The following is a 25,918-nucleotide window of genomic DNA, read 5'->3' as shown; positions in this document are numbered from 1 at the left end:
GTTTTCAAATGCTATTTATTTTGGAATGAAATGACAGAAAGTCAACACTCAGTCATATTCAGGGATACTGAAGCCTCGCTCTTGTGCGGACTCAGTGTTTCTGTCTGTTGAGCCCTTAACTGGTCGTCAGCAGCACAAGTAAGAAAAAAAAAGGTTTGCCAGGTGTTCGCGCAGACTTGAAAACCACCGCACCGAAGTCTGTTTCAGGCCAAATATCCCTAAATGATTGTATTCTAGCGACACGTGTAGCTGTGCCTAAAAAACTGCACATGTAAACTCAATTCAATACATTCAAACATTTGGAAGTACTTCTAATCAGTCGACACTGAACCGAGAATTTGTCGTAACGAGTGATCGGACGAACAAACGCTTCAGTGCGAAACCTTGGTGCCAACGGGTGCCGTCGAGCGGAAAAACTGTCACAACTGTAACCGTGAAGTGTCGTCACAGGGAAAAAGTGAGCATTTTCAAACCAACAAAGACAGCCTCTCTTATCGAGACGTTGGCGTTAACACTATTAAAAAAAACAAACTATTTTTCTAATACTTTACTGGAGATGGAGACTGTTACGACGTAGGCGACTTAAGTCAGAGCTACACAGGGGAGCAGGTGAGCTTTGCATGTTAAAGTGTAAGTCTGGAAAATGGACCCCATGGTCTTTTTCAGCGTGACATACATATATACATCAAATAAGCCATGGAGACAGTTTTTTTTTTACTGATCAAACATGTGTAGAAGATGCCCGGACAGACGCTAACAGCCCCCAAGGGCTAACACGGATTAGCTCGGGCAGTGCACTGAACGCATTCAAAACCATTTTTTAACCACAGATACTGTTTAAAATAACACCAAACCTCTGCAGTAGCATGATTAGGGTCCCTACACATAAAACAAAGTACCAACAACGTAGTTAGTGAACCCAGAGTTTATTAAAAAAGACTTACCTACTGGCCCCTGTACCAGCTCCTCTCATAGTAAAGTCTGTACAAGTTGATTATTATTTTGTTACTTATGCAACTCGATAGACACTGTCACAAAGAGCCAAGTAATGATGCATTTCCAACGAATTACAATTGCCAAAACTGTCCTCCTTGCACTGAACTCCAGTGCATTCGGTAATCGACTTGTACGGACTATCTGTCCACATGACCCTGCTGGTGAGGCACAGACTTGTTAAACAGTCTTTTTTTAATGAACTCTGGGTTCGCTAACTTCTTTTTTGGTGCTTCATTTTATGTGTGGTCTTGCTACTGCAGAGGTTTGGGGTTATTTTGAGCAATATTAGTGGTTAAAAATGCAGATACCGTCCTAAACAGCCAAGTAATAATGTATTTCCATGGAATCATAAATGCCAAAACTTGGTAACCGACTTGTAAGCACTATCTGTCCACATGGCCCTACTGGTGAGGCACAGACTTGTAAAACAGTCTCTTTTAATAAACTCCAGGTTCACTAACTCCTTTGTTGAGGCTTTGTTTTAAGTGTAGGGACTTTAATCATGCCACTGCAGAGGTTTGGTGATATTTTGAGCAGTATTAGTGGATACAAATGCCAATACCATCCTAAACAGCCAAGTAATGATGTATTTCCATGGAATCATAAATGCCAAAACTTGGTAATCGACTTGCAAGCACTATCTGTCAACATGACCCTACTGGTGAGGCACAGACTTGTAAAACAGTCTCTTTTAATAAACTTCAGGTTCACTAACTCCTTTGTTGAGGCTTTGTTTTAAGTGTAGGGACTCTAATCACGGTGCTGCAGAGGTTTGGTGTTATCTTGAGCAGTGTTAGTGGTTAAAAAAATGCTGTTTTGAATGCGTTCAGCGCACCACCACAAGCTAGTTAGCGTTAGCCCTTTGTGGCTGTTAGCGTCTCTCCTTGATTTCTCCATACATGGTTGATCAACGAAAAAAACTGTCTCCACGTCTTATTTGATGTGTTTTCATGGCGAATAAGTACCCGGGGTCCATTTTTGCCAGACTTACACTTTGAGAGCTGCTTTTAGAACAACTATAACAAACCACTTATAGATGACATTCTTGGATTTGCACCAGAGTTGAATTTCCATCGTGTAACTTCGATAAAAATAAAAGTAAACAGGACAACCACTGCAGCTTTTGAGTGCCAACACGCGCGCACACGCACTCACGCCCTCTGTCACATGGTAGAAAAAGTATTTAGTGATTTTTTTGTTGTTGTTGTTGTTACATTTATTTCACCACACACACACACACACACACACACTTATTACCAGTTACTGTACGCGCACTAATCACCTCACGACATCCTAGAGAAAGTGTGTAGCAGACCTGTGCCAAAGATAACGCACATCAACCCAAATGCTTCTTTTTTTTCCGATTAAAAATGAAAGTTATCAACAAAGAGAAATGGGAAATGCTTTAAAAAGTTCGATTTTTTTTTTTAACCAGGTCCTAGAAAGAGAGATCTTTCAGTCCGTTGCCGATAAAGAAAATCTTATTATTAAGGGGACAACTGGCAAACATTGTGCTTTATTGCAGGTGTTCACCTCGCCGTCTTAAGGTTAAAAGATACTCATGGAAACGCGGAGGTTTCCCATCAACGCTGCTGAGTTTTGGACCCTTTAAATCTGCATTTTTGTTGTTGTTTCGACTTCTGCACGGTTGCTTGTGTCAGTCTATTTTTACCAGCTGTACTCTGCAAGTGCATAGCGAAGATAAAGCAGCGCTGCAGTAGCCCCTGCCCTGAAACCCGCCACGAAAACGGACACTATGCATCACGAAACAGCAGCAAAGGGAAGGTTTTGACTGTTATTCACAAGAGAACCATTTAAAAAAAAAGACACTTCCTCTTTTATATATAGATATACCGTATATATATATTGTTTTCTTTTTTGAAAGGTTTGGGATTAGACATCCAAATGACTTATTTTAAATTCATGGAAGCCCTTGAAATAAAAATAATAATAACGGATCTGTTTTTTAGGGCGTCTGTTGAGGAGGAATTCATCACGAGCCTTTTGTTTGTGAACAGAGGAGACTCTTTCTTTGTGTTTTACGTCCTCATGTAAAACACGGAAGCCCTGTCGCGTTACTGTTTTGAGTTTTCCGGCACATGAGTGGCGTAACCGTTAGTCTGGAGCATGCACGTGTGGATCAGGTCTTGAGGTGAGCGGGGACCTTGAAGAGGGTCGAAAAGTTGAGGGTAAGACGTTAAGGGCTTGAAAAACGGGTTGTCGTTGTTGCATGCTATTGCATTCCATAGAACGGAAACGTAAATGGCAGTCGGCTAATAAACTTGTGCTGTAAGCCCCTTTGTAAACACACACACAAACACAGACACACACACACACACACTGTACATTCACGTGTGCACGCACACTTGTCACACGCACAAACAGGGGCATTAAAGTGACTAGTAACGTTGCACCCCAACACCACCTTCTTCTTCCTCCTCCTCCTCCCTTAAGACAACTGTAGCCAAAATGAAACCAAAAGAAAGAAAAAAAGTCCAGCCGCTCGACGTCTTCTCTCTCTCAGATCTGCGGGCGCTACGGGGGCGGGGTCTTTTGAAGGTGTTACGGGAACCACGGAGAGTTGAAGGTCAGGTCAGGGTCAGAGAGGAGACGGCCGGCGCTCGTCCCTAGGAGGGGGGCTTGCTGTAGCCGAAAAGTCCGACAGGTAGGTATTTGACGTGAGTGGGCCACTGCGCGGCCAGCTGGAAGAACTTGACGTCGTTCCACTCCACGCCGTCTATGGACACTGGAGGGGGACAGAGATGAGACGCAACAATCAGAACATCAGAATGGTGAAATTAAAACGACACAAGAAAAAGAAAAAGAACAATTCTTCCTACCTTTCAGGATGGTCTGCTGCTGCTTGGCTGAGCAGATGAGCCGGCTGATGCCTTCAATGACCTGACTTTTTGAGTCGACATCCTTTGGCTTCTTTCCCAGGAAGATGGTGGGAACTGGAGAGAGAGAGAGAGAGAGAGATATATAGAAAGAAAGAGAGGGAGAGAGAGGACACATGCAAACACAAAGAAATCAAAGATCAGATTAAAAGCGATTGAAAAGAAAATTACAGCCGTTTCCACAATAGCCCTCACAGCACGTCTATCACCATCAGAGGAACCTATTTCCCTCCAGGCAAAGAGCCCAAAGAGGGAGAGCGAAAGATCTACCTGGCTATTGAAAGTGCGAATGAACTGGCTGTGCAGAAAGCCAAAACAGAGATTACGCGGTTAATCAAGGAAGAGCTCATCAGATTACAAAATTCCTACCAGCCGACGAGCAAAGGCCGGCACAAAGTGTTGTAGAGAAGGAACAAGAGCTCGCTGGAGGAGTTACCATCTCTCAACAGTCCCCCATCATCTCTACAGTGTCTTCAAAGTGGTTGAATAATATTTTAGTCTATATTTTTATTACCAAGTAATGTAAAGGAGAGAGAGAGAGAGAGAGAGAGAGAGAGAGAGAGAGAGAGAGAGAGAGAGAGAGAGAGAGAGAACTGTAAAAACATTGTGTGTGTCTCTCTCCCCTCTCAACCTCCTTTACATTACTTGTTAATTTATCTATTCATCTTGATTTGTACTTTTTCGGCTTTTATTATTATTATAATTATTAATTTATTTATTTAGTGAGCTATTTTTTATTTTGTTTCTATTTATAACATATCTATTTTATTTTAATTCATGTATCTAAATATCAATTTTTCCTTTTTTTTATTTATGTACTCTAATTTGTACCTTAAATGTCAACTTCTGACACCTACTGTATATCTTGATATCATTACTCCTGTTTTAAAATGATAATATTAATTCATATGAGTGTATTATTATGTATAGTCACGTAAGGAAGGGTGGGACGGGGAGGTGGGTTGGAGACTAAACCCACGTAGAGCGAATAGTATCTTTACGTGATTGGACCTTGAACATGAAATGAATGATTCCTCTACCCTCTGATGATATCCGCTCTTTGGATCCTCGTCTCACCTTTCTTGTTCTTCTCCTTGGTGACGACGGTCATGGCCATGGTGCTGACCTGGGCCTGTGGATCGCTGCTGCCCCCGCCTGGTAGCCTGCTGACCTGCAGCGAGCGGAAGGCGCTCTTCAGCGTGTTCTTGCAGCCCGTGTCGCGACGCTCACCCTCCCGCCGCTTCTCTGCCAGAGAGGCCAGCCAGTAGTCGACCTGCAGGCCGATGGCGTCCACGCCGTGAGACATGCTGGGACTCCTGTGGACGGAGAGCGTTTATGGGGTTTCAGCGGTGCATTTTCTTCACGCGTCAGAACAGGGGAGATAAAAAATCAGGAGGGAACGCTGTCAAGAGAAATGTTGCTGAGCAGGCGATCTTTGTTATCAGCCTCTGCAGCTCCTGATCTGCCAAAAGTAATCTAAATTCATAACTAGTTCAAAAAAAAAAGATGGACCACATCAGGTTTTGCACCAAACGTATTCTGCAGAGGGTGAAATAGAAAAGATTGGATCGAACACGGCTGCGGTCCGTCTGCCTCTGCAGCAGCAGGCAGAACCCAAAGTGAATCACACAGATGAAAACATGTCTCAATCGTCAAAGTGCCTCACTTCTGGAAACTTGTTCCCTCTCAATATAATAAGTTAATATTCCACTAATAGAATTAACAAAAACAGATGGTTTGAGGGCGTTAAAAGCTGCGTCACAGCTCAGTATTAAAAGCAACATTTTAGACAGGAATACTGTACTTTTATCTGATGGCTACTGGTTATTTCGAGTCACAATTTCACAAACAAAACGCCGTATTTACTGAAATAAAGACTGTCTGGGATATGGTCATGGAGAAAAAACAAGGGGGAATAAACTCCGGGCTGTCATATTACTGTATGTTCATGCCAACTAAGCATAATGCACATTTCCATTGCTTTAATTTAATAAATTCAACGATATATGATAATATATAATGCCATTTTCAACATCTTTGGTTCTGAACTGACCCCAAAGTGTTTTAATTTGAAAAGGATACAGGAAGTGTTGCTGTAACTTTAACAGGACAAACAGAAGCAGAGCAAAAGGAAGCTTTGAACTCAAATATGACCGATTACACTTCTCAAACACAGGGGATTCGAATAGAGACCTGCTTCTGACACAAGCCTGCCTCAGATTAAGGTCTGTTACCTTTTGTAGTTGAGGTAAATGAGGAAATACGGCACATAATATGAAGTATAAACAGTAGTTAACTGTACCTAACAGTGTGTAATGCAGTCACACTGAGCCCTACCTGGTCTACCTACATGATTAAAAAACTGCTTACACACACACAAACAAATAAACACCAGTGAAATAAATGATCATTCCGAAGTTACTTTGTTTACCGTTTTATACTGAGAACACCTCACGTTTTGAAGGGAAAGGAGATATTTTTACACGGTGGTATCAGTGCTTTTAGGGGTTATTTTTACCTCCACGGAAAAAGACAGCGAGGGGGGATAAAGGATGCAAAATGAAGTGTCAGAGAGGGGAAGAAAAGAGGAAGAAAGATCAGCCTTACCCTTGTACTGTCAGGACGCTGCCCGTGGAGGGGGAGGAGGGAGGCGTGGCTGCCTCTTTAATCATCCCAGTGGGTGAGCCGTGGGACGGGGGAGACGTGGAGGGCACGGCCAAACTCACCGCCACGCCCTCGTCTGTATCTCCTTGAAAAGCACAAAAGGAAACGCACATTACTGCATCACCATCAGCCAAATCAAATCAAAAGTGTTACTACTAAATTTGGTGCAAATCAAGCCCTAACCACAGCGACTTCCTGTTTGATCCAATCAGGAAGTGCCAAAAACTGCAGTTCTCTGAGTGTCCACTAGGGGCAGGTTTCATAATAGAGCAGTTTCTCATTGACCCCCATGTTAAACAGGTCGTTTTCACAGCATAATTAAACCTATTTCAGGCCTGGTGCAAAACAATATTCCAGTCTGTATGTTTAGGTCTTATCTCCATGACAACACTGAGGGGGGGTGAATTTTTTGTACCAGGCAAGTTTTTATTTTATTGGAGGTTTAAGTTTTGGAATAATTAGGGGCGTGGCCTCTTGAGTGACAGCTAGCCGCTGGCCTTCACTTCTCCGCGGAGGTAAACGTCAGCCAGATGGACGTATCTCCCTCCCCCCAACGTCACATACATGCCCTTTTTTGGTAAGAGGAAATGAGGCGGAGTCAAAGTCTGACAAGATGGCGACTCCCGTAGGTGAGTACGAAGATGCTACGTCCATTTTTTATACAGTCTATGGTGCAAACACTCACCTGTTGGAGAAGGACCAGACTCGATGAGACCGACCTTCACTACCTGGAAAACATGGAGATGTTGTCAGCGAAATATCTAATATTTAATTTTTCCTACAAGAGTCAAATCTTACCCCTATAAAAGGAATAAACTTCTGGTAGGAGTCTTCATCTCGCCTGGAAAGGGAAAAGAGAATATTAAAGAAACCATAAAGATTAAAAGGTGCTTTGTGTTTGTGTCTATGTGGCGTCTTCACTCACGTCCTGTGTTTGCAGGTGAGCATGGCCTCAGCAATGGGCAGCTGGTGCGTGACTGTGGCTCCGCTGATGTACTGGGAGATTCTCGCCGCCACGTCCAACTGATCTGAAGAAGGAGACGGAAAGAAATGAGAGAAATGTGTGCGTGTTTGTGTTGAGCGACTATCACCCCGCCGAGGTTCGTTCATCCGTGCGACGGTACCTGTCTGCGGCGGCTCGGAGCGGCTGAACACGTCTCTCCACGCCCCGTCGAGGAAGGAGGAGCTGTAGCGGTTGTCGAGGGCACCGAGGTGCTTGGCAACCGGATGGGAGCCTGATGAAGAAGATGGAGTAAAAGGGAAGGCAAGGACACAATTAAAAAACTGAACAAAAGACAGATGTCCCACCAAAATATTAAATAAAAAACCTTGCTGGAGATTCAGAATCACCACGGGAACACAGGCAGACTCTCTTACCCAGAGGCACAACCAGGAAGCGCATGTGGTTCAGCCAGTCGGACGTTTTGTTGGCGAGCTGAGTGACGAAGAACTGCAGGATGGCTCCAAGGTAACTCTGGCTGCCCACCGCCGCCACTTTCACTGCTCTGGGCATGGACGAGTTACAGTTACAACTGCAGAGAGAGGGGGGTGGGGGTGGTGTTATTGGTGCTGTGTTGGAGGAAGATCCACTAAACTTCACACTCTCTCATCCATCAATGCCTTTGAAAAACAACAGGAAGCAGCTGAGACAAGAAAAAAAAATCACACAGCAAACTGGCCCTGCTACAAATCCCTCAAAATTAAGAAAGATCTCTTTATATTTACATATGAAATAAATATATTTGTAAGTTAACCACTAGACATTAACACAGAGGTACATTTCCTTAATTGTTTAAACGTACGATATGAAACTTGTTCTCAATGCAGATAAGACCAAACTTTTGTTTGTTATTTACTGGCTCTAGGAATAGACCTCTGGATGTTCCCTCTATGGTCACTCTCCAGGGAAGTGAAATACCGGTCGTCACATCTTATAAGCACCTTGCACTGGCGGCTGCTTGTGTTTCAAGGAGGGGAAGCTCATTTTTCCGGCCTACATCATGAATATGTTTGTTTATTTATATGTAAATTCTACCCTTCATTCCTTTTCAAGAAAATGATCTGTGACCTTGTCGTAGCAACAAGGCGTCTTTTCCAGGTACTTGACCAGTGTCCTCTCAATGGCAGCAGAGCTAGGCTGCTTAAACGGCCTTGGCCCAGCTAGAGCTGCTGCGCCAGGCTACTGTGAAGTGTGACCGCCTACGTGTGTGAGTGACGAGGGGGAAGCTCCGTAGCTGCCGCTGCTCGTTGGGTAAAGAAACCGCAGAGTGACAGAACAGAATCGCCAAACACAAGTGTAAGGACTCTTATCATGCTATTGATAGCCATGCTACTTATCAAACTGTCTTGATGTTTTATTTGATGTATGTAAGTGCCAAAATTTTTCTTTATCCTAAAGGTTTCCTTTATTTGCCTTGGCAAAGAGAGGCCACACAGGTTGATGGGGAGAGAAGGGTTGAGATAAGGGAGATATAAAAAGTGTTGTATTGCCATAAAGAGAAGTTACAGATGCAGTGTCATAAGGGCGAAGACGAGGAGGAGGAGGGAGAGATGTGGAGGATGAAAAAGAAACAGGTCAAACGGACGACAGAAAACTGAAAAATAAGGCTTAAATAAGGAAAAAAGGCGGAGAAGATGAGTCATCCTGAAAACCAAAGGGGTGCTCTAACTCAGATAATGATCTGTGTGTGTGTGTGTGTGTGTGTGTGTGTGTGTGTGTGTGTGTGTGTGTGTGTGTGTGTGTGTGTGTGTGTGTGTGTGTGTGTGTGTGTGTGTGTGTGTGTGTGTGTGTGTGTGTGTGTGTGTGTGTGTGTGTGTGTGTGTGTTTGTGAGAAAGCTTTTCCACAAAAAAACACTCACAATTTCTGGATGCGTGTGAGCACAGCCGACAGCACTGCCTGGATTTCAGCCGACGAACACGTGCAGACCACCGGGTGTCTCTGCACCTGGAGCTGCTCTGCAACGTACTACACACACACACACACACATACACACACACACACAAAATATGCATGATGAATTTAAAACAATACGCCCACCAGCTGTTGGTGGGGAAACGCTTTAAGCCCAGTTCAGACCAAAGATTTGCGACGAGACGAGTTGAAACTTGTAACTACTTGCGACGTGCAGGTGTGCAACGTTCTGAAACCTGCCTGTTCACACCAAGGAGACGAGAGGAGACGGTGTATCATCTCCATAGCAACGCCTCTCTGTACTACCGTTCTAATTTCCGACTTTTCAGGTTGGTTATTTATATATATTTTCAAGCTTTCCTTTCAACTTTTCAGGCTACTTTTCAACCGTATAACAACGTCCCGAAACCTTTGTTCTGAACAAGGCTTTACACGCACGCACGCACACACTTACCTGACCCTGCCAGTCAGTGCCGTTGACCAAGATCAGGCTCTCTGGCAGCGCAGAGTCCGACAGCAAAATCTGGTTCAGCTGGTCGTACACGGCCTTCCTCAGGAGCTACACACACACACAAACACACACATGCTGGGTTCATAAACCGCCCTAAAGCATCACATTTACTCTTCAGATGACTCATCAGCACATCCATAATTCATCTCTGAGCTCCAGGCGGGTCGTAGATTATCACAATGCATTTGTGCTCTTTATTTTGGGAAAGAGACCAGAAGGGAGCGTGTAGAGGAGGAAGCAGAACAAAAGGCAGCTGTTTTTTTAATACCCCTCTACTGCAAAATGATGAATTATGTCTGTATGATAAAGGTTTTAAAAAATGATGCTGGAGCTTAGGATGAGAAGTTACCGGCGTGCTGTGTCCCAGCTCCGGGGATCTCTCAGAGTCTGAGCTGTTGGTCCGTTCGCTCAAAGGTTTGGACAGCTGCCGCTCCTTCATGGGAGTGCTGATGCGCTTCTGTCTGGGCGTGTGGCCTCCGTCCAACCTGGGGGGAGAAAATAAAAAGTTTCAGTTTCAGTTTCATCATCCCATGGTCTTTTTCAGCACTGACATTCATCAAATAAACCAATGAGACAGTTTTCGTTATGTATAAAGTATTAATGGAGAAACTCTGAAGAGTCCCTAACAGCGGGACGTGGCTAACAGTAATTAGCTCAGAGCAGTACGGTGAAGGCATTCAAACGTCTTTTTTAACCACTAATGCTGCTCAACATAACACCAAACCTCTGCAGTAGCATGAGAAGAGTCCTTACACATAAAACAGGATGATTTTACGCTGGCATTCCACTTTAATAGGAAAAAGGGATACTCAACAATGGGATATATGGAATAAGTGTACATGTAAAAGCCAAAACACTGTAATATCAAGTTTGCTCAAATTATGTATCCATCAATAATAAAAAAGGCAGATACATAAATATAAATATAATATGTATATATATATATATATATATATATATATAAATTTCAATATCATGTTTTTTGTCATTTTGGTTTTGATGCGTTACCTTGGTGACGGCATGGCCTGCGTTTCACTTTTGCTGCTCTTCAGAGGTGTACGGGGTTTCTCCGCCACTGACACCATGATGCAGGGGCCCACCTCAGCAAACAGCTCCTGATCTGTTAGCTCCTACACACACACACACACACACCAGACTGTCAGTGTCAGAAACAGAAGACACTGGCATCCTAAAGCCACTTTCTCCAGACACTTCATCATCTTTTTTTTTTTTTGCTTAATCCTTTCTTCTGTTCTCCGTCTCTCTCAATCCGTCTCACTTACAGCACAGATGGCAGCGAATTCCCCCTCCGAGAGAGATTGACAAAGATCCTGACGCACTGCTGACTCGCTCTCCTTCACACACACACGCGCACACACACACACACACACACACCTACCAGTGTGTCAGTCTCAGACAGGGCCTCCTCCAGGTTGCGGCTGCGAGACCGTTTCATCTTCTCCACCAGAGGAGGCTGCTCCCCCTGCTGGGAAGACGAGGGAGCGTCAGTCAGTCTGCAGGCTCAGTGAGACTCCAGACAAATAAAAAACTAGAACAACACAAGTCATTGTGCAGCAAACATCCTAATAAATCTATCATAACAGCAGTGATGTCCAAAAGATATCGGTTTCTACTTGAGGCAATACTCACATTAATAAAAAAGCAGAGATTTTCCACTAAAAGCATCTTTTTCAGAAGTGTGCAGACAGCAGTCACAACACTAAAAAGGCTCACTTCAGTATGAAGCAAGCAGCCGGCGCTTGCAGTGAAATCCATTCATCCCGGCCACATTACAGACACTTTTTATTGAGCAGATGGCTGCAGTCAGAGGAGCTATTGAATTTCTGCTCCATTAAGTCAAAACGTTTCTGAGATTCTTTTTAGATTTGCACAGCGCCTTCCCTGCTGGGCCATTTTCTACGAGGCTTCAGATTGTGGATGTGAATCTGTTTCCTTTTAGTGTCAACTGTGAGCGTGAAGCACTTTTCAGATTAGGACCATGTGAATCAGGTTTATTGTGTACTTATCGCACCCATACAAATAAGAATATTTGCACATTTACAACATCATAACGTCGCCGTCTGGCCGAAACCTCGTTTCTCCATATTGTGTCATTTTTCTTTTTCTCCCTAAATCAATGCTTTTGTTCACGCTTTACGTCTGTGTGTGGGATTTATAAAGTTTTAACCAATGAAAAGTATTAAAAAGAGTTTGTGACTCCATTTTATCCTCAAGCTGTCAGCAAAACCTCATGAACCTTCATGAAGAATAACGGTTTTGGGCGTACAAGGTTTATGCCCGACAGCAACAATACTATGTTAGTATTGTATTTTATTGTATTGCATTGGTCTTGTTTTTTGCTTTTTGTACCTTTTTCAATGCCTTTATATCGTTAGTTTTTATTGCTTTTATTACAGCACTGTCGAGGAGCCAAAACTCAAGAATTTCACTTTCTGAGAAGTGACCATAGACTGTATAATAAATGGACTTAGCCTCTCTTTTGTGGTCTGTTCTCTCAACTTCTAATCCAATTGTACTCGCCTACAGGAGTCGCCATCTTGTTAGACTTTGACTCTGCCTCTTACTAAAAAAGGGCATGTATGTGACGTTGGGGGGAGGGAGATACGTCCATCTGGCTGATATTTACCTCTGAGTAGAAGTGAGCGTCAGCGGCTAGCTGTCACTCAAGAGGCCACGCCTCTAATTATTCATAAAATTTAACCTCCAATAAAATAAAAACTAGCCTGGTACAAAAAAATATCCCCCCCTCAGTGTTGTCATGGAGATATGACCTAAACATACAGACTAGAAGGATTTTTAGTACCAGGCTTAAAACAGGTGTAATGATGCTGTGAAAACGACCTGTTTAACATGGAGGTCAATGAGAAACTGCTCTATTGTGAAACTTGCCCCTAGTGGACACTCAGAGAACTGCAAATTTTGGCACTTCCTGATTGGATCAAACAGGAAGGATGCCACAACCAAGATGCATTGAAGTTTTCTCACAAATCGCTGATCAAAACAAAATGAACTGGAGGCTAAAGCACCAAAAGGTTTGGTTCAGATGAAAGACTTTAAGCTCAATGATATGCACCCGTGTACGAACCCCGTTAGTAATACAACAGGAATACAGAGTAAAACATTAAGATGAATTCATTCTCTAATACTTTTTAAAGGCGTAGGTAAATGGGCTCGAGGGTTGTATGTAGGTGAGTGTTGAACCTGTAACGTGTGTGTGTGTCTTCTGTACAGTTTCGTCTGCAGTCAGACGCCCTTTGGGAACAATAAAGATTGACTGCACTCAGCTTTCCGGTGAGATGGAGAGATAAAAAACGGTTCAGGTCAGCTCACGTAAGTGGAATTCCTGCTGATGCCGCAGCTGCTCGAGTTAACTCACCGGGCTGAAAGTGTCTCGACCCAAACTGCCTTTGCTGTTCAGACTGCCGATCTCCGTCTGGGAGCTGGACTGAGACATTCCCTCAAAGAAGGGCCTGATCACACGGAGACAGAGGAAACACGGTGTGTCTTTAGTGTCAGGGCTTTCATCACAGCTGACATTTGGACTTGTCATACATTAATAACATTAAACCTTAACAGAACTGTGACGGGTACAGAAGAAAAAGGAAAGATTTATTTAAATATTCAGCTTTCATAGCTCTGCATTATAAAACCATCAGATACTGCTATTTTGAGTGCTTTGTCGTATTTTGAGGCGAAGGACTAAAAATAAGTTTGAGGAGCTGTTTAAAAATAGTTTCTCTGCTGCTCTTTGACTCTGTTATTGACCTCAAATAAGCTTTTCTGGGCGTCATTACAAAGTTTATTAGTTTTAGATATCTGACGCATTCAGGAGCTCAGCCTTTAACAAAAAGAAGATTGTATTTATAATTCAAAATCATAAGAAACGTTATCTCAAGACACTTTACATATAGAGTAGGTACATTTATAGGCCTACATATAAACAGCCATAGAAACACATTTATATACACATCTATATAACCATAAATAAACATATACTGTATAGCTCAGCCTCATTCCTGCACCTTTTTTTAAACAGGAGCATGTTTGGACGTTGGATTTTTTATATTCTGAAATGTTGATGGATTTAAAGTTAACTGGCCCAATTCTGGTTCATGGAAACCTAGAAATGTGACTGCAGTGAGCAGGAAGCCTGTGAATGTCCTCATGTGTCCAGGTCATCGTTATCCCCAAAGCAATTTCAGTCAAAAGCAACTGGACTTGGTTATTTGTCTAGGAAGACGTTTGACCTCTCATCCAAGAGGCTTCATCAGTTCATGTACGCATCTGACCAGGCTGGGACTGGACCAGGACCAGGACCAGGCTGGGACTGGACCAGGACCAGGACCAGGCTGGGACTGGTCCGAGACAAATAACCAAGTCCAGTTGCTTTTGACTGAAATTGCTTTAGGGGTGCAGTGAGCAGTTGTCACCAACAGGGGGAGTCTGAATTGTCACTGCACAACAGTGAGTGACACCTAAGAGTGTGTGATTGGTTACCGGAGCTTAGGTTTGGGCGTGCTGAGGATGCTGTCGGTCTCCTCCATCTCCGGACCGCTGTCGCTGGGGTTGTACATCTCCAGACTGTCGTAGAGCTCGTCCAGATCCTCCTCCACCTCCTGGATCTGCTCCCTTGACACGTGCTCCAGGCCAAAACCAACCTGGACGAGAGAGAGAGAGACGCAGAGAAGACGAGTGACTGAAAGACACACAGACAGAGTAAATACTGCTTGTGCAGCTTTGATCCCCTCTGTTCTCACATACAGAAGCTATAAAAGTGTCGACAAGCTGAGCAGCAATAACCTCCCTACAGAGGAAAGATGTGTTGATGCCACCAAACACAGGCAGTGAAAAATAGAAGTGAAAGAGTTGAACAACTTAGCCAGGATTCTCATAGTCAGTTCCACCATTATGACATTTATATTATCCAAATAAAACTCTCTTTAAAACGCTATTCTTCATGCAAGTAAACTCTGACGGATAACAGTGTATGTATCATATTTGTGCGACATGATTCCATGATGTACGATAATTTGGTGGGAGTGGTGGGATGACAAACAAATGACAATAAGAAACATAAAATGATGATGAAAAACAGATATATCAGCAAATACACAGGGTGTAATCAAGGTCAGACAAACAGAAGAAAAACAACCACAACAACAGACTCAGATGTGTGAGCAGTGTGACATCAATCACACAGATTTTTGGTGGACTTGGTGAAAAAAAACACATTAAATACGTTTCTGTTCTATTTTAATCAACAATGTTTTCAGCTGAATCTCAGTTGTTGTTCTGCCATATCACACCACCGCGTCTTCAAAGCCCAAAACTCAAACACGCGTCGACTTCTGCAACACCTCCGAAGCAAAGACGAGACAATAGCCAGAGCACGTACCTCATCAGTGACTTTAAACCTTTTCAGCAGGGCGACAAACTTCTGCTTGATGTTGGGTTGCTGTGGAGAAAAAGGACAATTTATGTTTGTGTCCCTGTGTGCTGTGTGTGTGTGTGTGTGTGTGTGTGTGTGTGTGTGTGTGTGTGTGTGTGTGTGTGTGTGTGTGTGTGTGCGTGCGTGTGTGAGAGATGGAGGGGATGTATAGCGTAGACAGAGATGACAGGAGCTTTTCACACTCGATGACTCAAAACAGCAGCAGTTAATGGATGCACCACTGGGACGTATTTCTGTATGTCGCATAAAGCAAAAGTCTCATCCCAGCAGATGTTTCTGTGCATCTGGTGTTATTAAACAGGGAGTGTGTGAGAGCGTGTGTGCTTTGTCAAGTCGACGCCTTCCTGTCGCAATTACAATTGGGTTGTTCATTTATTCAACAAGCTGAGTTACTGTGAAAAGGAAGGTATAGCGCAGTTTAAAGGTATTAAAAGTGACTCAGCAGCTCGGTGCTTTTGAACTTTGAAGTTGGAAAAGACTGGAAAATACGACTGTCTAGACTGTATTGTTCAATGAAAGGCAGCAAATCTTCAGCTGCACTCATTGTTTGTGGTCCTCACTTTATTCAACATCGACCTTTAAACTGGATGTTGCAATGGCAGCAGCTGCAGCATCAACGTTGTGTTTTAGCTGTTTTTGGTCTCTGGTGCAAATTAATCTTTATACGATATTCCCTTAAAATATATCATACCAGATTTTCATTGAGTGTCTTTTTATGTGCAGCTCGTTTTCATCAATTTAACCGACATAATTACAAATCACGATATCTCCATATATGATTTCATCTCGATACGATTCCATTCAAAGACGATAAATACATGTATGTATGTATGTGCGTGTGTGAACTGCAGAACAGGGCAGTCGTGATGGCTTTTGAGCGTGTGCTTATGTTCAACATGTGGTGTTTTTCAGCTCAAGCGGTGCAGAAATGATGGTTATTTTGCATGTGTGTGTGTGTGTGTCTGTATGTGTGTGTGTTATCCACAGGTGATGGTGTTTGGGAGCAGCAGTGACAATCTCACCGAGACCTCCACAGGAGCGCTCGATTAATAACCTGCTGAGACAAATTCCTGCTGCGATACGTACGTACACACACACACACACACACACACACACACACACACACACACACACACACACACACACACACACACACACACACACACACACACACACACACACACACACACACACACACACACACACACACACACACACACACACACACACACACACACACACACACACACACACACACACACACACACACACACGTCCACTGTAATTTTCCAACTTACCAACAATAATGTGTGTTAATCTTTGTTATTGTGCATATATATATGTGAGTGTGTGTGTGTGTGTGTGTGTGTGTGTGTGTGTGTGTGTGTGTGTGTGTGTGTGTGTGTGTGTGTTAATGTTACTGCAGGGGCTTGTGCTGACTTGTCTCAATGTTTTCCTCCAGGAAAATTGGCCTGAATTACATGCATCGAAAGTGAGAGGGAGGAAATGGATTTATAGAAAAACTAACAATAGAGAGAGAGAGAGAGAGAGAGAGAGAGAGAGAGAGAGAGAGAGAGAGAGAGAGAGAGAGAGGATCCCATAAGGAGGAGAGGTTGAATGAGGTGAGGCAAGAGGAAGATGAGGTCAGGGAGTCGATTGAAAGGGCTTCAGGTTCCCCGCGAATGCTTTAGAGACAAAACAAGCGGGTAGAGAGAGAAAACAGATAAAGGGAGGGAGGGGTGAGTGAGGGAGGTGAGAGAGGGACAGAGAGACAGAGGAATGATGAGGTAAGAGATGGAGGGGGAGGAGGAGGAGGGAAGGAGGCAGGTGAGACAGGTGTTTTTCTTACTCTGGTGATGGCGGCGTTGGAAGGGAGCTTGCGCCTCGGCTTCTTCTTCCTCACCTCATCTTCTTCGTCAAACAGATACTGAGAGATAGAGATAGAGAGAGAGAGAGGGAGAGGGAGAGAGAGAGAGAGAGAGAGAGAGAGAGAGAGAGAGAGAGAGAGAGAGGGAGAGGCAGACCAGGGGAGAAGGAGAGAAAGAGAAGGGGTTGACTGTGTTATTACAGGGCGGGCAATCCTTAAAAAGACTAAAAACAACAATAAAGTGACTCCACTAACGAGTAAAAGTCTGCGCTCCTATTGTTGCTCTGTGACTCTGTACTTTCTGTAATCCCATCCACAAACAGGACACTGTCCGGGAGCTGCAGATAAGCACTAGTGCAAATGTCTCGTATTAATCCACAGCTTAAAATAGACCACGACAAAAGCACTATTGACTCTTACTTGAGTAACCTTTGATTAAAACTACAGTGCACTGCTGTTTTAAAAGATCATTGAGCCTATTTCTAACCGAAACTATTGGTGTCACATGAACTAAGAGTCACATGAGGCGAACAGAGGGGGTTAGGGGAGTCCGACGGTTTAGAGGCACAAGCTGAGATTTGTCGACAAAAAGAAAAATATAGAGTAACACCAGCATTATTTTTTTATTTCAGAATTGTGGCCATTTTCTATCTACAGTAGGGTGACCAGATGAAAATGGGTGAAATTTGGGGACAGGGGAGTTTGGGGTGGGCGTGGCCTCAGTCCAGTAGATTACAAGTGTCAATAAACGGAAACAGTAAAAGTCAAAACTCAACACTAAACTGTATTATTGTTGGTGATAAACTTGAAGTCTGTCATTGGGAAAAAGAAACATTGTTTTGTAAGACTGCTTCATGTAGGCTACGGACATGAGCGCGCCCACCTGGGGGCAACACTAAAATAATGTTTCAAAACGACCAGAAGACAAGTGTTTTATTGGACTATATCTAATCATAGCTCAGGTTTAGTCTAATTTTCGGGACAAACTGGACTGAATTTGGGATTCAGGGAAACTACTTGTAATTTAAGTCAACGGAAAAATCGGCTATGATAACATTAGAGTAATCATTTTACTGCTGAGGTCTAGGAGCACGGTGACATTGCTACACCATGCTCCTAGACCTCAGCAGTCAAACAGGGCAAGAAACAAGAGCGATCAGAAGGTTTTGCAGGTTGTAAACAAGTTAATTGAATATTCAGATTATTTGAACCACTTTATTTTGAGTAAAAATCCGAAGTGACTGCCTAAAATGTCAAACTGTGTGTGTTTAAATGCGTTTTGTCTTCTGTTTGACTAAAGTGGGTGTGTTTTTAAAAACCTGTTTGATCGTCTTAACTCTTGGATCCATGCAGAGACTAGTTGAAGCTTGCAGCTACTTGCAATGCGCAGGTCTGCTACATTGTGAAAGACGACACTTTAAACCGATGTGATGAGACGAGACAGCATATCATCTGCATAGAAATGGTTCTCTGTACTTCCGTTCTGACTTTTAAGGCTTTTTTTGTAGCTGGATATAATCTATAGCCTCTTAAAATATGAATGAGGACGGAGATAGTGAGATACTTGCTACAGCTGCATTTGTACTGGTGATTAAATGGCGAAAATAACTAATCACTCTCCGATTCACTGCTTTGTTTTTTGGAAACAGCGCTCCCTCTCCTCATTTACTCTCTAGCTCACTCAACACTGTCTCTCTTGTGTGCTTGCTATGTTCAAAACGTTGCCATTTCGAATAGCTAAGAGTTTCAAACTGACTTAATCGCTGCCTTTGCAACAAGCTAGTTGGCTCTTTAAACAAGTGACGTGTTCTACGTTCTAAAATCAGCTGCTGGTGACTTGACAAGTCGAGTCACAGGCGACACCGTCTGACTAACTTTTCTTTGCAGTGTCCTAAAACGGTTCCGTGAATCTTTAGTCTGAACTGGGCTTAACTTCTTTTTAGCGCTTGTTGCCGTGGTCCCAGATCTCAGCATTGAACTTGGTGACAACAATGTTATTACAGTCAGAACTACAAAAAAAAGATACTAATTATAAACCAGCCGTGATTGATTTGCTTCTTTCTTGTCTCACTGCTCCTGTATCATCAACTCCCTTCCCTTACTCTCCCTCCAGCTTCCCTCCATCCGTCCTTTCAGCCTTTTCAATCTGGCCTCCAAAGCCTTATTGCTCCCTCCTTATCTCTCTCCTCTGTCTGTTTGCTCCTTTCAAGCTCTCCTTCAATCTCAGTGCACAAATAGGCAACTTGCATCCCCCGAGCACCGCCACCCCCGCTCTCATAAACCGAGAGAAAGAAGGTGACACAATATAAAAACCCACAAGCTTCCCGTCAGATTGTGACACTTGTCCCCTCTTCATTCAACTTCTGTGACAGGAACGAATGAAGATGGCAACAGGGGCGGCCATAAACAGAGATGCTATTCCCTTTGAGTGGGAAACACAGATTTACATCTTGTGAGGAGGATTTTTCTGTACTTTAACAACTCATTTTACATGTATACGGTGAGTGCAACAGCATGTGGTAAAGCAGATAAGGCATATTATATTATATACTACTTGAAGACTACTAGAATGGACATACAAGTAAAAAAGAAACTTACATGCTGTCCGGAAAATAAAGATTAAGATGTAAATATGGACATTTTGGGCATTAAAAGTGAAAAAATAACTTGATTTTATACATTTTGATACTTCAATAAAGCTTAAATAACTTAAAAGGTCCACAACATCCTAAAAAGTCACCTTAATATTTAAGCAAAAAAACAACTCTTCCCCAAACACACCTGCCCATGAACGGGGTCGTCGCTGCCTTCCTGCTCTGATGAATAGCTCTCTTCCTCCTCTTCAGAGTAGTTGTCGATGTCTGGAGAGCGATCTGGAAAGAAATAGGAGTTGAGGTGAGGAGGACAGACACAGACACAGAGGGAAAGAGATAAAAGAGTGAGAAGCTGTGCTCACCAGACATCTTTGCTTTGGGTCCCTCGTGGTCGATGGGCTGGCTGGACAGGGAGTAGACTCTGATCTCAGCGACGGGCACCGAGGCGTCCTTCAGCTGGCTGTGGAGCCCCAGGACCTGGCCCCCCTCACTGGGGTGCTGCATCACCTGGACACAGGGAAAAAAATTATGTTGGAGAGAGTTGTATTAAACAGCACACAAGATGCTTTTCAACAGTTAAAGCTCCCATATTCTGCTGATTTTCAGGGTTCATACTTGTATTTTGGGTTTCTAGTAGAACATGTTGACATGCTTTAATGCTCTCTGCACCATCATTGCAGCCGGGGAATGACTGTAACGTCACTGTAGCAGCACTTTCTAACTATACATAGTATAGTTATGACATCACAACCATACAGGAAGTCCTGACGGCTCGTTTAAAGACACAGTTTCTTAATACAGGCTGTGTGCATTTCTCTGTGGATTAAGTGTTTTGATAGTTTCACAGTATTTATAGAGCACCTCAAGCTGCTTTATACAAGCTGTAACTATTCGCACACCACAATAGAATATCATTTCATCACCTCTACTTGAGTTATTAACATTTGGGGGATACAAATAGGCATTCTGTATCATTGGTAGATATTGATTTTCAATATTTTAAATAAGAAATACAGAGGTTTCTATATATATGTTTACATTGTTCCCCTAACTTTAATGTGGTTTAGAGAGTACAGATTTTACACTGATGAGATCCATCTGAATGTTATTATATTCAAATGGAAACAAGACAGTTACTGAAGAATAGAAAGTCAGACGCATAAACATCCAGCAGAAATATGTAAATCACCGTCCTCCTATACGCACAGCAGGATAAAACACAGGAGACAAGTTAAACAGAACTAAAGAAAGAGAAGAGAGGAAATAAAGGCTCTGTAGACGAGAGAGAAACATGAAGAGACAGGTTCAGCGAGAAGAAATGAGGACAGTCGTGAAGCAGATGCTGAGAAGAGGTTGATAAAGGAACAAGGAGAAAAAAGGGGAGGCTGACGACAATAAACAAAAATGGCTGTCGGGGATTAACACAAAAAAGATGAAAACGTGAGGCATAAGGGACTCATTTCTCTGTGCGGCTGTGGCAAACAGCAGCATCATGTCTCCTGTGTGTGTGTGTGTGTGTGTGTGTGTGTGTGTGTGTGTGTGTGTGTGTGTGTGTGTGTGTGTGTGTGTGTGTGTGTGTGTGTGTGTGTGTGTGTGTGTGTGTGTGTGTGTGTCTGACGGAGTCACATCCAGCCTCTCTCAGCAGTCCGGTCACACTCAGAGAGTTAATGAAGTCTGAGCAGCTTATTACGGCGACAGCCTGAGCCGCACATTGAAGAGAGACATTACTGCTGTACGTCCATTCGCTTGGCTGAGGTTCAGCTAACCTGCTTCAGATGCTGCTGGTAGCTCTCTGCAGCTGCTAATTTTAACAATTTTTTCCAGTCAGAAAGACAATTATGCAAAATCAAAGATGCATTTACATATTTGATGAGAAACGCTGGCGTAGTCGCCAATTTTCCCCATGAAGAGTCTAAATCTTCTGAAACTCTGCCGCTGCTTTTTAAAATCCATCGAACAAAGAGCCCACAGAGTTAAACTACTGCGATGACTCGTGTAATGCATTACGCTCGGCAATGCAGTGAATTCGTCCTAAAACAGACTTTTATTACGCTGATAATCGCATCATTTAAAAGTATTTTTTCCCCCCACTTTTCATTAGTGCACAGCATTATGTGCTGCGGGTGGCAGCGAGGAAGCAAAATTACACTCAAGGCTGAAGCTGAAGTTGTGTGACGGCGTATTAGGGGAAAAAAATGACTGACCTGGAGGAGGGGGGTAATATGTCGAGAAGAAAAGTCGCAAATTTACGAGATTAAAGTGTCAGATCTACGAGATAAAAGTTGAATGTTAGGAAGGAAAGAGAAAAAAGCTGTTGTTTAAAATAACTGACTGAGACTACTAAAGACTTTCATGGGTCTTGATTGATTGCTCAAAAAAACTTGCAACACTGTTATCCTAAAAAAAAGTCAGAAAAATTAAACGCAGATGCAGAAGACCCGGAAACACTGACCAATCAGAGCAGACTGGTCTTTTTCAGGAGGGGGTCTTAAAGAGACAGGCGCTAAAACGGAGCGTTTCAGACACAGCGTGAATACAGGTACATTCACACAGACAGGATAAGAAAAATAATGTGTTTTTGAACATTAAAGCATGGAAACATGTCTTAGTAGAAACCCCAAAATACAAATATGAACCAGAAAATTAGCACGATATGGGACCTTTAATCGAGAAAAATACTCAGCGGATAAATTGAAAAACACTCAACAGCTCTACCTTCAACGCAGAAATATGAATCCAGCTCTTCATTACCGATGTCAGTGTGTAGCAGATAAACACGATGATGTCTTTAAAAGCCACTGATTCACATAAAACGTGAACTTCTGGCCTGTGCTTTTGGCGATGTTCTCATTCTGAAGGGACCTGCGCTCTGTGAGAGCTCACGTTTACGGGCACTACCTTCTGATATTTCCCAACAGCGGTTCATCCTCACAACACCTGCTGGGTCGCCGGAAACTACCTGTCATATATAAGAAGCACCATCAAAGTGACGTTTGTTTGTGGCCCATGATTGGACTGTTTGAAGTAAAAACAGTGCGTCCCCTATAGCGTGTTGTTTTCCTGACAAACACACACGGAGCTCCGGGCAGAGTTCAGACTTTTATTGTGACGGCGAAGGAAAAATTAGTTTAAACCCTGTCGTGCGTGCGTGTCCTCTGCAAAGCACAACCTGTCTCAGCTTCATGAATAACATTTGAGTTTATTTCACATGCAGGAGCAAAGAGCCAGCAGGGCGAACACTGGAGCGACACACCACTAAAAAATGCCTTTTCTGTTTTTCGTTTAACTCTTGACATAAAATTACACAATAAAGCTCATTCATGGAACACACTATACCCCTGAAAGACTACAACATAAAGCCTCAGTACTCACAGTTTTGCCCAAGATGCAAATCGGGAAAAGGAACGTTGGTACATATATTTTGGACTTGCCCTTATCTTAAAGCGTAATTCCGACACAAAATCATCCCATGGTCTTTTTCTGCACTTACATACATGTATAAAAATAACACACATCTATCACAGGGCACATAGAGACGAACAGAGACAGACAACCATTCACACCTACGGGCAATTTTAGAGTTATCAATTAACCAAACACAAATATTTTTTATTTATTTTTAATTTTCTTTTCTACCTCTCGCTGCTACTTATTCCCTCTCTGCAACAGTTTTGCATAAGTGTCATTTTGTTTTTGCTTGTTTGTTTTATGATAAACTTTATTTACTCTTATTTATTTGAGTTGGTACACTCTGTGGGAATAATGATAAATAATAATACATTTTATGTATAGGCGCCTTTCTAAGCACTCAAGGACACCGTACATTTGTTAAAAACAATAATAATAAAAATGGGGAGTAAACAAAATGAAAAAAGGCAGTTTTGAACAAATGTATGGTTGGACCTGTAGAGGTGGGTTGGGTGGAAGGGAGGGAGGGTGGGATGGGCCGATCTGGTAGATATTGATATATTGTTGTACATGATCCTTTCATTGGGCTCTAGTGGTTGCTATGTAAAAAAATGAGAGTGTTTCTTTATTCATGTACTCTATCAGCGTATTTTACAGAAGCATTCGGTTTAATTTGCTCTTGATGAAAGACCAAACACACATCTTTAGTAAGTGTTTTCATGTGTTGTTCAAGGTCTTTTATACTGTTAATAATTGTGCCTTCACTATGAAAGCACACACACACACACACACACACACACACACACAATCACAAACCTTTCTATGAAGGTTTAATGTTGTGAGGGAGCAGAGGATTGCAAAAGAGCTTTTGGCAAGAAGAGGTTGGAATTTAATTGGCCGTTTGATTTATGGCGACATTTATGGCGGCCGATAAGAGAACGCCAGGCCAAAGATGGAAATGCGCGTTTTATTTGAAAGTGCACTTGCTTGAATTGAGTTTGCATGAAGGTTAAATGAAGGTCGAGCTGAGAGGCACTGCTGTGAATAAAAGTTTCCCAATGATAAAAGGAGGGATATGGAAGTATAGATTTATGCTGCAGTTGATATTGGGTTATAAATCACTTTGTGACGACACTCTGGGAAACAAAGTTAAAGTGAGGTTGGACTGAAGCAGGAGGCCGAGGCTGCGTGTGTTGTTGGGAAATGAGCCTGTGACCGGTTGTTTGTTGGGTCAACAGCTCAGATCAGCCGGGACGCTTGTGTGGCCGAAGACGAACGAGACTCCGCTGACTCGACAGCTCGCAGCTAACCTCCGTCTGCTGCTGCAGAGGTGCTGGAAATACATAGAAATGTACCAAGCAGTTGTAAAGACTTCTCAGTGGAAGAGTGGGTCGTCCTCCATTTGAGAGATCGGCAGTTCGCTCCCCACCTCCCCCGGTCCACATGTCTAAGTGTCCTTGGGCAAGACACTGAACCCCAAATTGCTCCTCGTGTTGCGCATGGGTGTGAATGGTTAGATTAGATGGTCTGTAGATGTCCACAGCCATCAGTGTAAATGTCTGTGTGAATGGGTGAATGTGACAAACACTGTGAAAGCGCCTTGAGTAGTCAGAAGACTAGAATGGCGCCATATAAGTATATGTCCATTTACCATTTACCGCTGTGTAAGGCACTCGACAGTGAAATTCTTTGTTGGATCTCAGTGTTGCTTAAGAGTTGAGTTGTGATACCTCGGCCATGTTGATGAGTCCCAGGGCCAGGGTCTTGTAGCCCAGGATGGTCCGGTTCTTGTATCTCTTCCGCCGCTGCAGCATGATCTGAAGCTTGTTGGCGTCCCTCTTCAGGAAGTGTGGATACTGCAGGTACAAATATACATAAATACAACTAAAAAACACATCCACAGAACAGCTGACAGATCCAGGCTGATAAAGTGATGACACTTGTTTTCCAGGTCACCTATAATCAGGGCGATCGTTGCGTAAGGCGTTCACACTCGCTGTCCTGCGTTTTGAAGTGTCGCACCACTTACTCACATCCTCACTGTGACATAACCCATCATTAAAGATCTCACCGGCTGCGCTATAAATGGAACAAAACCGACTCTTGCAACTGCAAAGTTTAAAGCCAGGAAAACGACTCCGCCGCTCAGTTTTTTAATAGGCTTCCTCTTCACAGTGCTGCTGCCGGAGAAAGTTGAATGTATAATGTATAATGTCTGGCTCACTGAGCTCGCTAAGATCCAGAGAGAGAAACTCCCTGACCTTTTAGCAGCATTTAGAAACATGGAAATTGGAAAGGATGATTTAGAGCAGTAGAAATCCTGCTGGGAATTACTTTTACCGTGCTCGGCCTGAATGCACAGAGGAGGTGAATGTAAAACTCTGTATGAGTGTTGATGCATGCGGGGGGTCTGATGTTTATTACACATAGCAACAAAGAAAAAAAAATGTATTGGATTATAGCTCATTAATAGATTTTGAATAACGACATGATTAGATGGTTGGGCCAAAAATGGACGGTTCATCAATTTTTCTGTGCTCTTTTGCAACAAACTGCATCAACATTTGACTAAACTGACAACATTCCCCTTTGCCTCAAT

General features: G+C 43.0%; 1 protein-coding gene across 1 annotated transcript in view; it reads right to left on the bottom strand.

The window, feature by feature from the left end:
* Window positions 1–1,716: 1,716 nt before the first annotated feature.
* Window positions 1,717–25,918, bottom strand: part of pacs1 (phosphofurin acidic cluster sorting protein 1) — a 61,189-nt gene continuing 36,987 nt past the window's right edge. Inside the window, exons 4-24 of the mRNA XM_083936667.1 lie at window positions 25,050–25,175; window positions 20,274–20,418; window positions 20,099–20,190; window positions 17,300–17,377; window positions 15,397–15,456; window positions 14,499–14,659; window positions 13,378–13,471; window positions 11,380–11,466; window positions 10,989–11,110; window positions 10,330–10,465; window positions 9,924–10,028; window positions 9,417–9,523; window positions 7,935–8,089; window positions 7,682–7,792; window positions 7,483–7,585; window positions 7,356–7,398; window positions 7,243–7,285; window positions 6,501–6,642; window positions 4,971–5,209; window positions 3,837–3,950; window positions 1,717–3,742 (exon numbers count right to left, since the gene is read on the bottom strand). Coding sequence (XP_083792793.1) covers window positions 3,624–3,742; window positions 3,837–3,950; window positions 4,971–5,209; window positions 6,501–6,642; window positions 7,243–7,285; window positions 7,356–7,398; window positions 7,483–7,585; window positions 7,682–7,792; window positions 7,935–8,089; window positions 9,417–9,523; window positions 9,924–10,028; window positions 10,330–10,465; window positions 10,989–11,110; window positions 11,380–11,466; window positions 13,378–13,471; window positions 14,499–14,659; window positions 15,397–15,456; window positions 17,300–17,377; window positions 20,099–20,190; window positions 20,274–20,418; window positions 25,050–25,175 — 2,382 coding nt within the window. The 3' untranslated portion in view covers window positions 1,717–3,623. The remainder of the gene's footprint in view (window positions 3,743–3,836; window positions 3,951–4,970; window positions 5,210–6,500; window positions 6,643–7,242; window positions 7,286–7,355; window positions 7,399–7,482; window positions 7,586–7,681; window positions 7,793–7,934; window positions 8,090–9,416; window positions 9,524–9,923; window positions 10,029–10,329; window positions 10,466–10,988; window positions 11,111–11,379; window positions 11,467–13,377; window positions 13,472–14,498; window positions 14,660–15,396; window positions 15,457–17,299; window positions 17,378–20,098; window positions 20,191–20,273; window positions 20,419–25,049; window positions 25,176–25,918) is intronic.

This window comes from Echiichthys vipera (genome assembly GCF_963691815.1).
Source record: "Echiichthys vipera genome assembly, chromosome: 22".
NCBI lineage: Eukaryota > Metazoa > Chordata > Actinopteri > Perciformes > Trachinidae > Echiichthys > Echiichthys vipera.
This window is presented reverse-complemented; position numbering and strand designations above follow the sequence as displayed.